Source organism: Cebidichthys violaceus, unplaced genomic scaffold, assembly GCF_023349555.1.
Source record: "Cebidichthys violaceus isolate CVI_PGR_0920_01 unplaced genomic scaffold, fCebVio1.0.p SCAF_14, whole genome shotgun sequence".
Classification (NCBI taxonomy): Eukaryota; Metazoa; Chordata; class Actinopteri; order Perciformes; family Stichaeidae; genus Cebidichthys; species Cebidichthys violaceus.
Genome location: NW_027176307.1, coordinates 11574468 through 11590119, shown reverse-complemented (window position 1 = coordinate 11590119; position 15652 = coordinate 11574468). Strand labels below are relative to the sequence as shown.

General features: G+C 41.0%; 4 protein-coding genes across 4 annotated transcripts; all 4 read right to left on the bottom strand.

Annotated features, from left to right (window-relative positions):
• Positions 1–1948: 1948 nt before the first annotated feature.
• LOC137871414 (C-X-C chemokine receptor type 2-like) lies at positions 1949–2869 on the bottom strand. The gene has a single exon (XM_068709226.1). The coding sequence runs from the start codon at positions 2867–2869 to the stop codon at positions 1949–1951; it is 921 nt and encodes a 306-aa protein (XP_068565327.1).
• A 1746-nt stretch (positions 2870–4615) lies between these two features.
• On the bottom strand, positions 4616–5782 carry LOC137870824 (leukotriene B4 receptor 1-like). The gene has a single exon (XM_068708274.1). It carries the CDS (start codon positions 5756–5758, stop codon positions 4841–4843), a length of 918 nt encoding a protein of 305 aa, XP_068564375.1. The 5' UTR covers positions 5759–5782; the 3' UTR covers positions 4616–4840.
• Positions 5783–9344: 3562 nt separating this feature from the next.
• Positions 9345–10722, bottom strand: LOC137870823 (leukotriene B4 receptor 1-like). Its single transcript, XM_068708273.1, has one exon. The coding sequence runs from the start codon at positions 10696–10698 to the stop codon at positions 9781–9783; it is 918 nt and encodes a 305-aa protein (XP_068564374.1). The 5' UTR covers positions 10699–10722; the 3' UTR covers positions 9345–9780.
• A 3977-nt stretch (positions 10723–14699) lies between these two features.
• Positions 14700–15652, bottom strand: LOC137871413 (leukotriene B4 receptor 1-like). Its single transcript, XM_068709224.1, has one exon. It carries the CDS (start codon positions 15615–15617, stop codon positions 14700–14702), a length of 918 nt encoding a protein of 305 aa, XP_068565325.1. The 5' UTR covers positions 15618–15652.

Genomic DNA, 15652 nt, shown 5'->3' with positions numbered 1-15652 from the left:
GCTGCAAACTTGCTGGCAGAAAAGCTGAATACTGTGAACTGAGCGAGTGATGAAGGAAACTGTGGCAGTCTGTCAGAGAAACAAGATGCTCTCCTTTGATGTGTTCAAAGAGGAATGACTTATAAATACACTTGATGCTAGAGAACTAAAACGTTACCCGGATATCACAAGTTCCATCATGGCTGTGTGGTTTTGCATATGGTGACATTATCTGACACATTTTTACATATTCTGTTTCCTGCAAAGAGAGCTTTCAGACTATTTCCAATTAAAAGCATTTCTGACACAATAATCTCAAATAGTAATGAATTTTAAAAAACATTTATGTTCTGCCTACAAGCTACATATCCATTTTTGGAAATATTGTTTATCTTGATATATGCGATTGAAAAATATTCAAATAAAACCTTGCATGTTTTGACAAAGTAATCTCCACACAAAGTCCATTAAGTAGCTGTTTAGTATCTGTACTAGAGCCTTCAGTCACATCATATGATCCGTAAAGGAATTGTAGATATTCAAATTTCTTTATTTTGGGGGGGGGGCACTTAAAGGATTTCGTGTCTATTTTGGCTTAAAAATTTGAGATTCAGAGTTTACTTTTGACCTTGGAAAAAGCAGCTGACAGAAGACTTCATTTGACATTTGAGAAGCTCTAAAAGTCTTCAGAAAATACCAAGTAACAACGGGGCAAACTCCATCTACTGATGAACATCATGTGATACGATGGAAAGCTCTAAGAATGCTGTTCCCAAGGCCAACGATGAATTTTGAACCTCAATTTGTGTTGTTTGTTTGCAATAGAAACCTTCAGGTGATTTACTGTAATTAATCCTGCTATCCACAAACATCATCTGTCAGTATGAAAACAGAAACACAGTAATTGAGCCTTTGATTGACGTGTGTGTGCATGTATCATTTACAAGTTGATCTTTTGACTCTTTGCCGGATTCATTCAAATCAGTATTTTCACATATCTAGCTCAGGAGCAATCACCACACAAGTCATTTTTTTCCTCAAGAATATCTTCATTTCATTTTTAAAGAGTCAACAAAATATTCACTCAAGACATTTGCAGAGTGCACAACAGATATGTCAAATTAACAGAGCAAATCTACGATATAGGAGCGTATCGCACAATCAAGCCCAACTCGTCCCTCACCTCCTCTAGCTTCATCCTCAAACTGGAATTACATAGAATAGAAAGGTACTTCATCCCAGGAGTGACACAGGAAAAAGGTTAGAAGTCGGGATTCATATTTAGAAAAGAGAGAAAGAAAAACTCAGTAAACAAATCAATTTAAAAAAGGGAGGTGGGGTGGGGAGTTCAGACATTGCTAACACATACAGATTGTATCACTCATAATCTACAGAAAGACAAAATATTTTTAAAAAGTGAAAAAAGTTTTTATTTTGTTTAATGGATCTGAAAGTATTTCAGGAAAGGTCCCCACACCTTTTGGAATTCATCATTTGAGTTACAAACTGAGTAGTGAATCTATTTCGAGCTTTAGACCGGACATAATGTCCCTCAGTCATTGAGCGTGGGTGGGTGGTGTATGGAGCTTGGCCAAAAGAGAGACATAGGACAGTGCGGCGTTCGATTGTAATGTATCAGTTTAAGTTAGTGAGAGGTTTGAATCCTGCTACCAGGCTGTTTTGATTTTGATAAGATGGGCATGTGTTAAACCTCCCAGCTTGTCATAGAAAGCGGATGCACACAGTTGATTTTCATCATTACACCACAAATTATCTGCAGCTCTCTGTGACATATGTTAGAACCACACCCCTCAAACTGACTAATAACACTTTTATTTCAGCTCTACATGAACAAAAATAATTTTTTCTATTTTCATTATCGTCATCAAGTTTCCACACTCTTCACTGGAATTTTGTGGTTTTTCATCCATCATACTATACATAGAGTTGCGACATGCGAGCCTCCGCATTAACAACAGTATCCATGTTCTCTTTTTTGGCACACAGTGCACATGTTTCTAGAAGCAAATGCATAAAGGAGTGGATTCATGAAGCTATTCACAAATACCAATGCTCGAACAATGTTCCGGTTTTCTATGCAAGACTTCAACAGGGTGTCATTGTTAAGTGAAATAGCTGCCACACTAACCATATTTGTGATCTGATATGGCATCCATAGGACTAAAAAGGTCACGATGATACTTGTGACCAGCCGGGTCGTCTGTGGGTTGTTGAACAAAGCTGCTTGATTCACTTTTCTGTGGAGGCTGATGTATGAAAATAACAGGACAGTTATTGAAACACATCCCGGCAGAGTCTCTGACAGCAGCACGATGGCCACCCGCTGGGCCGGAGAAGAGAAGTGAGAATCACAGGTTATCAGGTGCTGGTTCGAGATCGGCTGTCGAAGCACTAAAGACGGGATGGACAGGATCATCACAATCAGCCAGAGCAGACCCAGCATCCTCTTCTTTCCTACCTGATCGAAGCATTTCTGCAGTTGCACCACCTGTAGGTAGCGCTGGACGCTCAGCACCGTCACAGTCAGCATGCTCCCATTAATGCAGCAATAAAGGAGATACGAGAGGAGCTTACAGGTCACCAGGCCGAGGGTCCAGCTGTACAGTAAAGCATAAATCCACGGGGGCAGGGAGAGCAGGCAGAGCAGATCTGATACGGTCAAATTCAGCATCAAAGTCTGGCTCAGATTGGACAGGTGCTGCCAGTTTGGTCTGAGGATGATCACAGCGATGTTTCCAGGAACTCCCAGCAGGAAGCAGAGGGACAGCACCAACGCAGGGATCAGACCGGTGGAAACCCAGGAGACAAGAGGTGGATGTTCAGGAGAGGACATATTAGACGTGACAACAGAGGAGTTGAGTTCGTCCATGCTGCAAACTTGCTGGCAGAAAAGCTGAATACTGTGAACTGAGCAAGTGATGAAGGAAACTGTGGCAGTCTGTCAGAGAAACAAGATGCTCTCCTTTGATGTGTTCAAAGACGAATGACTTATAAATACACTTGATGCTAGTGAACTAAAACGTTACCCGGATATCACAAGTTCCATCATGGCTGTGTGGTTTTGCACATGGTGTCATTATCTGACACATTTTTACATATTCTGTTTCCTGCAAAGAGAGCTTTCAGAGTATTTCCAAGTAAAAGCATTTCCCAGACAATAATCTCAAATAGTAATGAATTTTAAAAAACATTTATGTTCTGCCTACAAGCTACATATCCATTTTTGGAAATATTGTTTATCTTGATATATGCGATTGAAAAATATTCAAATAAAACCTTGCATGTTTTGACAAAGTAATCTCCCCACAAAGTCCATTAAGTAGCTGTTTAGTATCTGTACTAGAGCCTTCAGTCACATCATATGATCCGTAAAGGAATTGTAGATATTCAAATTTCTTTATTTTGGGGGGGGGGGGGGGGGGGGGGCACTTAAAGGATTTCGTGTCTATTTTGGCTTAAAAATTTGAGATTCAGAGTTTACTTTTGACCTTGGAAAAAGCAGCTGACAGAAGACTTCGTTTGACATTTGAGAAGCTCTAAAAGTCTTCAGAAAATACCAAGTAACAACGGGGCAAACTCCATCTACTGATGAACATCATGTGATACAATGGAAAGCTCTAAGAATGCTGTTCTCAAGGCCAACGATGAACTTTGAACCTCAACTTGTGTCGTTTGTTTGCAATAGAAACCTTCAGGTGATTTACTGTAATTAATCCTGCTATCCACAAACATCATCTGTCAGTATGAAAACAGAAACACAGTAATTGAGCCTTTGATTGACGTGTGTGTGCATGTATCATTTACAAGTTGATCTTTTGACTCTTTGCCGGATTCATTCAAATCAGTATTTTCACATATCTAGCTCAGGAGCAATCACCACACAAGTCATTTTTTTCTCAAGAATATTGTTATTTAATTTCTGAACAAGTCAGCAAAATATTCACTCAAGACATTTGCAGAGTGCACAACAGATATGTCAAATTAACAGAGCAAATCTACGATATAGGAGCGTATCGCACAATCAAGCCCAACTCGTCCCTCACCTCCTCTAGCTTCATCCTCAAACTGGAATTACATAGAATAGAAAGGTACTTCGTCCCAGGAGTGACACAGGAAAAAGGTTAGAAGTCGGGATTCATATTTAGAAAAGAGAGAAAGAAAAACTCAGTTAACAAATCAATTTAAAAAAGGGAGGTTTGTGTGTGTGTGGGGGGGGGGTTCAGACATTGCTAACGCATACAGATTGTATCACTCATAATCTACAGAAAGACAAGATAATTTAAAAAAGTGAAAAAAAGTTTTTATTTTGTTTAATGGATCTGAAAGTATTTCAGGAAAGGTCCCCACACCTTTTGGAATTCATCATTTGAGTTACAAACTGAGTAGTGAATCTTTTTCGAGCTTTAGACCGAACATAATGTCCCTCAGTCATTGAGCGTGGGTGGGTGGTGTATGGAGCTTGGCCAAAAGAGAGACATAGGACAGTGCGGCGTTTGATTGGAATGTATCAGTTTAAGTTAGTGAGAGGTTTGAATCCTGTTACCAGGCTGTTTTGATTTTGATAAGATGGGCATGTGTTAAACCTCCCATCTTGTCATAGAAAGCGGATGCACACAGTTGATTTTCATCATTACACCACAAATTATCTGCAGCTCTCTGTGACATATGTGAGAACCACACCCCTCAAACTGACTAATAACACTTTTATTTCAGCTCTACATGAACAAAAATAATTTCTCTATTTTCATTATTGTCATCAAGTTTCCGCACTCTTCACTGGAATTTTGTGGTTTTTCATCCATCATACTATACATAGAGTTGCGACATGCGAGCCTCCGCATTAACAACAGTATCCATGTTCTCTTTTTTGGCACACAGCGCACATGTTTCTAGAAGCAAATGCATAAAGGAGTGGATTCATGAAGCTATTTACAAATACCAATGCTTCAACAATGTTTAAGATGTCTGTGCAAGACTTCAACAGGCTGTCATTTTGGAGCCAAATAGCTGCCACACTAACCATATTTGTGATATGATATGGCATCCATAGGACAAAAAAGGTCACGATGATACTTGTGACCAGCCGGGTCGTCTGTGGGTTGTTGAACAAAGCTGCTTGATTCACTTTTCTGTGGAGGCTGATGTATGAAAATACCAGGACAGTTATTGAAACACATCCCGGCAGAGTCTCTGACAGCAGCACGGCCACCCGCTGGGCCGGAGAAGAGAAGTGAGAATCACAGGTTATCAGGTGCTGGTCCGAGATCAGCTGTTTAACCACTAAAGACGGGATGGACAGGATCATCGCAATCAGCCAGAGCAGACCCAGCATCCTCTTCTTTCCTACCCGATCGAAGCATTTCTGCAGTTGCACCACCTGTAGGTAGCGCTGGACACTCAGCGCCGTCACAGTCAGCAGGCTGCCATAAAGGCAGCAGTAAACGAGATACACCAGGAGCTTACAGGCCACCAGGCCGAGGGTCCAGCTGTACAGGAAATTGTAAATCCACAGGGGCAGGGTGAGCAGGCAGAGCAGATCTGATACGGCCAAATTCAGCATCAAAGTCTGGCTCAGACTGGACAGGTGCTGCCAGTTTGGTCTGAGGATGATCACAGCAATGTTTCCAGGAACTCCCAGCAGGAAGCAGAGGGACAGCACCAACGTAGGGATCAGACCGGTGGAGACCCAGGAGACAAGAGGTGGATGTCCAGGAGAGGACATATTAGACGTGACAACAGAGGAGTTGAGTTCGTCCATGCTGCAAACTTGCTGGCAGAAAAGCTGAATACTGTGAACTGAGCGAGTGATGTTGGAAACTGCAAAGTCATTCAGAGGAACTACATGTTCTCCTTTGATATGTTCAAAGAGGAACGAGTTACAAATTTACTGATTGATGATAATGTATCACAACTTACCCAGGCCAGTCTGTGACCTCAGTAAGAACTCTATGGTGTTCCCGGTTTCGGAACTTGTGACACTGGATGACCTGCTGTCCTTCATTGCTGACATCGCTGGGACAACCAACTCCTGCAGATTCAATGTCCACAACATTCTCTGCAACATTGCAGCTCATCCAGAATGCAGCAACCCGGCTGGTCTTCAGCCTACCCAAGTTCTCCTCTGCACTCTACCAGTGGCTTTCTTGGCCCAGATACCGCTCAACAAAACCCTGGACTGTTTGGTTTCCTGTCTCCACGATGGTGGAACAAGCTCACCATTGACATCAGGACAGTGGAAACTCTACACACCTTCTTTCCCTTTGTCTTTCGATCTGTTATTGTTTCTAAATGTAGCACTTGAAGCCGATCAGCTCATTTGAGGAAACTGATGTACTTTCTCAATTCTTGCAATTTGTGGGTGTCATCCACAGAGTGGAATGCACTTATTATCTAGGCCAGGAGAATCATGCCATTGGTTGTGTGCGTGTGTGTGTGGGCGTCCGTGAGTCTGTCCACGGCTAATCTTGCATTGTGCTGCAGCAAACTTCTTAATATTTTGGTTGCCTTTACGGCAGCATGCTGAAGTACCTCTCGTGTTTGTGGTGACTCACACTTTCACCTTTGACTTGACCTGTTTTATTGTGTCAAAGACTTTCTGCTGACTCCTCACTCACTACTCTTAACCCTCCTTGTTAGTGATAACACGGCTAAGTGCATCTCCGAACACTCTATCTGCAACTCAGTGCCCGCAGTGAGTCTGCCGTGTGTTTGGCTAATAGCTAACAGAACCACCATTGCAAACACTTTTATAGCACTAAGCTTCTCCTTGCGCTCCAGTTTTTGTTTTTTAGCCCAATAAATGATGGAAGCCAGTCAGCTGGGAGCCATTTGTATGGAGATGTTTTTTTATTGATGCGAAAGAGACCATTCACTGGAGGTTTTGGGGTTGTGTTTTTTTATTGTTTGGAGGTAGGAAGAGACATTTGTATTGCTTGACAAATCTTCTCAAACTAAAGTCAAATCTTTCCTCTGAATATTGTTTCCAAAATGTTTTCTCTGTATCTTTTTTTCTTAATTATTTTGGGTTTCTTACAGGCTTACTTCTTTTCTAAGATGTATAATTAAATCTAGACAGAGATCAGCACAAAAAGGCTTGTGAGTCGACCCGGCCTGCTGTCCACACAGCCTGAGGAGAGAACGTAAATGGTGGCGTTTCCTCAACCTACAAGGGCACGACCAGCAGAGTTCAAGCCCCTCTCCTCACCCAGAGGGAAGACCCCCCTGGACCTCCTGGTTCACCAAACATATCAAAGTGTCAGTTCCAGTCCCGCAAGAAATTTATGAAAAGAAAGCACAAAAGGTGAAGGCTGAAGAGAGTGTAAGGGAAAGCAGAAGAAAAAGATGCATTGATGGATGAAACTATCATGAGAGACATCAGAGGAAAAACAACAAAGAGCTTTATTGTACATTATTTGAACAGCAACTGAGCAAAGTCACAGAGGCTGTATGGAAAATGAAGTGAAACATTTAACAATAACAGAGAAATTCTCTGGAAGTTATCTTTGGAAACATACTGCTCCTGTGCGGGGGCACTGTTCATATAACATTAAGAAGACATACCGATGACGATCAACAGAATATGAGCACACAGTCAGACAAAGACTGGATAACAAACAAACTCTTTTACTGCACTACAATTATTTGACAGCTGTTATTTACATACAAAGCAAATGATGGGCTTATAAAAATATTCCTACTTTAAGTGCATTTTGCTGATAACACTTCTGCTCTACTAATACCAATAATTATGTAGCTTTCTTGCCGAGAGTTTGGAAGATTGATACCACTTTCATCCCTGTACGATAAGCCGGTTAGCTTAGCTTAGCATGACGACAGGAGGAAATAGCTAACCTGGCGCTGTAAAAAGAGATCAAAATCTGTCTACCAGCACTTGTAAAGCTCACTAATTAACACGTTGGAACTTGTTCGTACCTGTAACTTCATAGAATCTCCGTTGGTTGTGTGGCAACTCTTCCCTGGCCAGAAATATTCCGACATAACCCCCAATAAATTGGTGATTGGTATTTGTACAGTTCAAACAAACAAGGTGCTACGTGTTTATAAGTACGTTTTTAACTAGCCTAACTAGCTGCGTCCCCCTGTTTCCAGTCTTTGTGCTAAGCTAAGTTAGCCAGCCGATTGTTGTACCTTCACATTTACCGTACAATTCTTTTCCTTTACATAACATTTTCAAAGCAGAACTTTTACTTGGAGTATTTTTACAGTGCGGTATTATTATTGCTGATAATACAATTTTTGGCCATGAAAGTACAAAAGCACATTTTTCATTAAGTAAGATAAGATATACATTATAGCTTTCTTTTTAAATAATGGTAATGTATTGTAATATGTATCTTTAAAATGACAACAATGCATCAACACAGTTTGTTGGAGACAAAATATGTAACGTACAAACAAAAGCAATTGTATAAGAGCTGTAATAGTCTGCCTGAAAATGTGTTTGGATGGTCCAAGACAAAAGAAAGAAGAATAAATCAATGACTAAATGAGTTTTTACAGCACATTCCCTCTCTATGTCTGTCTCTATGTCTGTCTGTTGCTAAACATTGGAGACTGTTGTGGAAAATATTCCTATATCCGCTTTGCGTGAGTCTTTTACTGCTGAAATAAATAATACCGAAAACCAGTTTGTCTTTTAAATATTTATTATTTGCGCATAGAAGGTTCAATCATCACAACAGAGTCTCAGTGAGGAAGAACCAAGAAAAATTTGAACAAGCTTTCTTTATACAGAATGAGCAAAGGTGGGGGCCGATGGCCAATGTTACAGACATTTCGGTCTCAGACTGAAACAACAATGAAAAACAAACGGCCAGCAACCAAACAAGCGGCACAATAGCCTTGGCGGTGGAACATTCTCATACAACACAGTTAGTTATCTTTGTGAACAGGCAAGGGAGAATTCTTCTTTTGCACAACAGAGATACGGTGAAGTTCAACAAAGTTCAGAGCAAAATTAGATAGATAGATAAATAGATAGATAGATATATAGATATATACTTTATTTATCCCCAGGGTCAAATTTGTTACTTATGCAAGAATAAAAATAAAAAATAAAACAATATACTGAGTAGAAATATATACTACGTCAAAAATTACCATTACAAGACAAATGGTCATTCCTCTCGCTGGATGTGCTCCAAAACAAACATTTAGTCTTTTCATTAACTGTTGTTTCATCCGACTGGAAATCTCCATTAAAAGCTAAGATGCTCAGAGAGATAAGGCTATTATCAGTGAAACAATGACATTATTTCATAGTGCTAGATAATGCTTGTGGACAGTGTTACAATACAAACAGCCACATAAACGCACGCAAAAATAAGAGATGAAAAATGCATGTATGATGAAGTAGAAGAAAAATATTTCTGGTGATTATGACCACAATTAGCACAAAAAAAATGTATTTACTTTAACTCTGCCAGATTTATTCTTAACAAAACATTTATTTTACAGCTCTGTCTGAGGACCAGTTGCAGTCAGCACTCAGTTAATTAGGGGGAAGATATCGGTTAACCTTGAAATTCATCATTAAACCACAAATCATCTGCAGTTCTCTGTGACAAATGTGAGAACCACAACCTCAAACTGTATATCAGCATGAGATCTTATGAATAAAAACAAAAACAAAAACAAAAAATGATTTCTCTTGTTTGTCATCATCATCATCATCATCATCAAGTCACTAGCATCACTGGTATTTGGTGGATTTTTTTGACGATAATATGATTACACTTCCTGGAACGGCGAGCATCTGCATTAACAACAGTATCTATGTTCCCTTTTTTGGCACACAGTGCACATGTTTCTAGAAGCAAATGCATAAAGGAGTGGATTTATGAAGCTATTTACAAATACCAATGCTCGAACAATGTTCCGGTTTTCTATGCAAGACTTCAACAGGGTGTCATTGTTAAGTGAACTAGCTGCCACACCAACCATATTTGTGATATGATATGGCATCCATAGGACAAAAAAGGTCACGATGATACTTGTGACCAGCCGGGTCGTCTGTGGGTTGTTGAAGAAAGCTGCCTGATTCACTTTTCTGTGGAGGCTGATGTATGAAAATACCAGGACAGTTATTGAAACACATCCCGGCAGAGTCTCTGACAGCAGCACGGCCACCCGCTGGGCCGGAGAAGAGAAGTGAGGTCGGCAGATGGTCCTGTGATGGTCCGAGATCAGCTGTCGAACCACTAAAGAAGGGCTGGACAGGATCATCGCAATCAGCCAGAGCAGACCCAGCATCCTCTTCTTTCCTGCCTGATCGAAGCATTTCTGCAGTTGCACCACCTGTAGGTAGCGCTGGACACTCAGCACCGTCACAGTCAGCAGGCTTCCATAAAGGCAGCAGTAAACAAGATACGAGAGGAGCTTACAGGTCACCAGGCCGAGGGTCCAGCTGTACAGTAAAGCATAAATCCACAGGGGCAGGGTGAGCAGGCAGAGCAGATCTGATACGGCCAAATTCAGCATCAAAGTCTGGCTCAGACTGGACAGGTGCTGCCAGTTTGGTCTGAGGATGATCACAGCGATGTTTCCAGGAACTCCCAGCAGGAAGCAGAGGGACAGCACCAACGTAGGGATCAGACCGGTGGAGACCCAGGAGACAAGAGGTGGATGTCCAGGAGAGGACATATTAGACGTGACAACAGAGGAGTTGAGTTCGTCCATGCTGCAAACTTGCTGGCAGAAAAGCTGAATACTGTGAACTGAGCGAGTGATGTTGGAAACTGCAAAGTCATTCAGAGGAACTACATGTTCTCCTTTGATATGTTCAAAGAGGAACGAGTTACAAATTTACTGATTGATGATAATGTATCACAACTTACCCAGGCCAGTCTGTGACCTCAGTAAGAACTCTATGGTGTTCCCGGTTTCGGAACTTGTGACACTGGATGACCTGCTGTCCTTCATTGCTGACATCGCTGGGACAACCAACTCCTGCAGATTCAATGTCCACAACATTCTCTGCAACATTGCAGCTCATCCAGAATGCAGCAACCCGGCTGGTCTTCAGCCTACCCAAGTTCTCCTCTGCACTCTACCAGTGGCTTTCTTGGCCCAGATACCGCTCAACAAAACCCTGGACTGTTTGGTTTCCTGTCTCCACGATGGTGGAACAAGCTCACCATTGACATCAGGACAGTGGAAACTCTACACACCTTCTTTCCCTTTGTCTTTCGATCTGTTATTGTTTCTAAATGTAGCACTTGAAGCCGATCAGCTCATTTGAGGAAACTGATGTACTTTCTCAATTCTTGCAATTTGTGGGTGTCATCCACAGAGTGGAATGCACTTATTATCTAGGCCAGGAGAATCATGCCATTGGTTGTGTGCGTGTGTGTGTGGGCGTCCGTGAGTCTGTCCACGGCTAATCTTGCATTGTGCTGCAGCAAACTTCTTAATATTTTGGTTGCCTTTACGGCAGCATGCTGAAGTACCTCTCGTGTTTGTGGTGACTCACACTTTCACCTTTGACTTGACCTCTTTTATTGTGTCAAAGACTTTCTGCTGACTCCTCACTCACTACTCTTAACCCTCCTTGTTAGTGATAACACGGCTAAGTGCATCTCCGAACACTCTATCTGCAACTCAGTGCCCGCAGTGAGTCTGCCGTGTGTTTGGCTAATAGCTAACAGAACCACCATTGCAAACACTTTTATAGCACTAAGCTTCTCCTTGCGCTCCAGTTTTTGTTTTTTAGCCCAATAAATGATGGAAGCCAGTCAGCTGGGAGCCATTTGTATGGAGATGTTTTTTTATTGATGCGAAAGAGACCATTCACTGGAGGTTTTGGGGTTGTGTTTTTTTATTGTTTGGAGGTAGGAAGAGACATTTGTATTGCTTGACAAATCTTCTCAAACTAAAGTCAAATCTTTCCTCTGAATATTGTTTCCAAAATGTTTTCTCTGTATCTTTTTTTCTTAATTATTTTGGGTTTCTTACAGGCTTACTTCTTTTCTAAGATGTATAATTAAATCTAGACAGAGATCAGCACAAAAAGGCTTGTGAGTCGACCCGGCCTGCTGTCCACACAGCCTGAGGAGAGAACGTAAATGGTGGCGTTTCCTCAACCTACAAGGGCACGACCAGCAGAGTTCAAGCCCCTCTCCTCACCCAGAGGGAAGACCCCCCTGGACCTCCTGGTTCACCAAACATATCAAAGTGTCAGTTCCAGTCCCGCAAGAAATTTATGAAAAGAAAGCACAAAAGGTGAAGGCTGAAGAGAGTGTAAGGGAAAGCAGAAGAAAAAGATGCATTGATGGATGAAACTATCATGAGAGACATCAGAGGAAAAACAACAAAGAGCTTTATTGTACATTATTTGAACAGCAACTGAGCAAAGTCACAGAGGCTGTATGGAAAATGAAGTGAAACATTTAACAATAACAGAGAAATTCTCTGGAAGTTATCTTTGGAAACATACTGCTCCTGTGCGGGGGCACTGTTCATATAACATTAAGAAGACATACCGATGACGATCAACAGAATATGAGCACACAGTCAGACAAAGACTGGATAACAAACAAACTCTTTTACTGCACTACAATTATTTGACAGCTGTTATTTACATACAAAGCAAATGATGGGCTTATAAAAATATTCCTACTTTAAGTGCATTTTGCTGATAACACTTCTGCTCTACTAATACCAATAATTATGTAGCTTTCTTGCCGAGAGTTTGGAAGATTGATACCACTTTCATCCCTGTACGATAAGCCGGTTAGCTTAGCTTAGCATGACGACAGGAGGAAATAGCTAACCTGGCGCTGTAAAAAGAGATCAAAATCTGTCTACCAGCACTTGTAAAGCTCACTAATTAACACGTTGGAACTTGTTCGTACCTGTAACTTCATAGAATCTCCGTTGGTTGTGTGACAACTCTTCCCTGGCCAGAAATATTCCGACATAACCCCCAATAAATTGGTGATTGGTATTTGTACAGTTCAAACAAACAAGGTGCTACGTGTTTATAAGTACGTTTTTAACTAGCCTAACTAGCTGCGTCCCCCTGTTTCCAGTCTTTGTGCTAAGCTAAGTTAGCCAGCTGATTGTTGTACCTTCACATTTACCGTACAATTCTTTTCCTTTACATAACATTTTCAAAGCAGAACTTTTACTTGGAGTATTTTTACAGTGCGGTATTATTATTGCTGATAATACAATTTTTGGCCATGAAAGTACAAAAGCACATTTTTCATTAAGTAAGATAAGATATACATTATAGCTTTCTTTTTAAATAATGGTAATGTATTGTAATATGTATCTTTAAAATGACAACAATGCATCAACACAGTTTGTTGGAGACAAAATATGTAATGTACAAACAAAAGCAATTGTATAAGAGCTGTAATAGTCTGCCTGAAAATGTGTTTGGATGGTCCAAGACAAAAGAAAGAAGAATAAATCAATGACTAAATGAGTTTTTACAGCACATTCCCTCTCTATGTCTGTCTCTATGTCTGTCTGTTGCTAAACATTGGAGACTGTTGTGGAAAATATTCCTATATCCGCTTTGCGTGAGTCTTTTACTGCTGAAATAAATAATACCGAAAACCAGTTTGTCTTTTAAATATTTATTATTTGCGCATAGAAGGTTCAATCATCACAACAGAGTCTCAGTGAGGAAGAACCAAGAAAAATTTGAACAAGCTTTCTTTATACAGAATGAGCAAAGGTGGGGGCCGATGGCCAATGTTACAGACATTTCGGTCTCAGACTGAAACAACAATGAAAAACAAACGGCCAGCAACCAAACAAGCGGCACAATAGCCTTGGCGGTGGAACATTCTCATACAACACAGTTAGTTATCTTTGTGAACAGGCAAGGGAGAATTCTTCTTTTGCACAACAGAGATACGGTGAAGTTCAACAAAGTTCAGAGCAAAATTAGATAGATAGATATATAGATATATACTTTATTTATCCCCAGGGTGAAATTTGTTTCTTATGCAAGAATAAAAATAAAAAATTAAAAATTAAACAATATACTGAGTAGAAATATATACTAAGTAAGTAGAAATATATACTACTTCAAAAATTACCATTACAAGACAAATGGTCATTCCTCTCGCTGGATGTGCTCCAAAACAAACATTTAGTCTTTTCATTAACTGTTGTTTCATCCGACTGGAAATCTCCATTAAAAGCTAAGATGCTCAGAGAGATAAGGCTATTATCAGTGAAACAATGACATTATTTCATAGTGCTAGATAATGCTTGTGGACAGTGTTACAATCCAAACAGCCACGTAAATGCACGCAAAAATAAGAGATGAAAAATGCATGTATGATGAAGTAGAAGAAAAATATTTCTGGCGATTATGACCACAATTAGCACAAAAAAATGTATTTACTTTAACTCTGCCAGATCTATTCTTAACAAAACATCTATTTTACAGCTCTGTCTGAGGACCAGTTGCAGGGAAGATATTGATTAACCTTGAAATTCATCATTAAACCACAAATCATCTGCAGTTCTCTGTGACAAATGTGAGAACCACAACGTCAAACTGTATATCAGCATGAGATCTTATGAATAAAAACAAAAACAAAACCCCCCCCGATTTCTCTTGTTTCTCATCATCATCATCAAGTCACTGGCATCACTGGTATTTGGTGGTTTTTTTGACGATAATATGATTAGAGTTCCTGGAACGGCAAGCGTCCGCATTAACAACAGTATCCATGTTCTCTTTTTTGGCACACAGTGCACATGTTTCTAGAAGCAAATGCATAAAGGAGTGGATTCATGAAGCTATTTACAAATACCAATGCTCGAACAATTTTCAAGATGTCTGTGCAAGACTTCAACAGGCTGTCATTTTGGAGCCAAATAGCTGCCACACTAACCATATTTGTGATATGATATGGCATCCATAGGACAAAAAAGGTCACGATGATACTTGTGACCAGCCGGGTCGTCTGTGGGTTGTTGAAGAAAGCTGCCTGGTTCACTTTTCTGTGGAGGCTGATGTATGAAAATACCAGGACAGTTATTGAAACACATCCCGGCAGAGTCTCTGACAGCAGCACGGCCACCCGCTGGGCCGGAGAAGAGAAGTGAGAATCACAGGTTATCAGGTGCTGGTCCGAGATCAGCTGTCGAACCACTAAAGACGGGATGGACAGGATCATCGCAATCAGCCAGAGCAGACCCAGCATCCTCTTCTTTCCTACCTGATCGAAGCATTTCTGCAGTTGCACCACCTGTAGGTAGCGCTGGACACTCAGCACCGTCACAGTCAGCATGCTCCCATAAATGCAACAATAAACAAGATACGAGAGGAGCTTACAGGTCACCAGGCTAAGGGACCAGCTGTACAGTAAAGTGTAAATCCACAAGGGCAGGGAGAGCAGGCAGAGCAGATCTGATACGGCCAAATTCAGCATCAAAGTCTGGCTCAGACTGGACAGGTGCTGCCAGTTTGGTCTGAGGATGATCACAGCGATGTTTCCAGGAACTCCCAGCAGGAAGCAGAGGGACAGCACCAACGCAGGGATCAGACCGGTGGAGACCCAGGAGACAAGAGGTGGATGTTCAGGAGAGGACATATTAGACGTGACAACAGAGGAGTTGAGTTCGTCCATGCTGCAAACTTGCTGGCAGAAAAGCTGAATACTGT

Coding starts and splice junctions, on each gene's coding strand:
- LOC137871414 (XM_068709226.1), bottom strand. CDS start 2,869: ATGGACGAACTCAACTCCTCTGTTGTCACGTCTAATATGTCCTCTCCT.
- LOC137870824 (XM_068708274.1), bottom strand. CDS start 5,758: ATGGACGAACTCAACTCCTCTGTTGTCACGTCTAATATGTCCTCTCCT.
- LOC137870823 (XM_068708273.1), bottom strand. CDS start 10,698: ATGGACGAACTCAACTCCTCTGTTGTCACGTCTAATATGTCCTCTCCT.
- LOC137871413 (XM_068709224.1), bottom strand. CDS start 15,617: ATGGACGAACTCAACTCCTCTGTTGTCACGTCTAATATGTCCTCTCCT.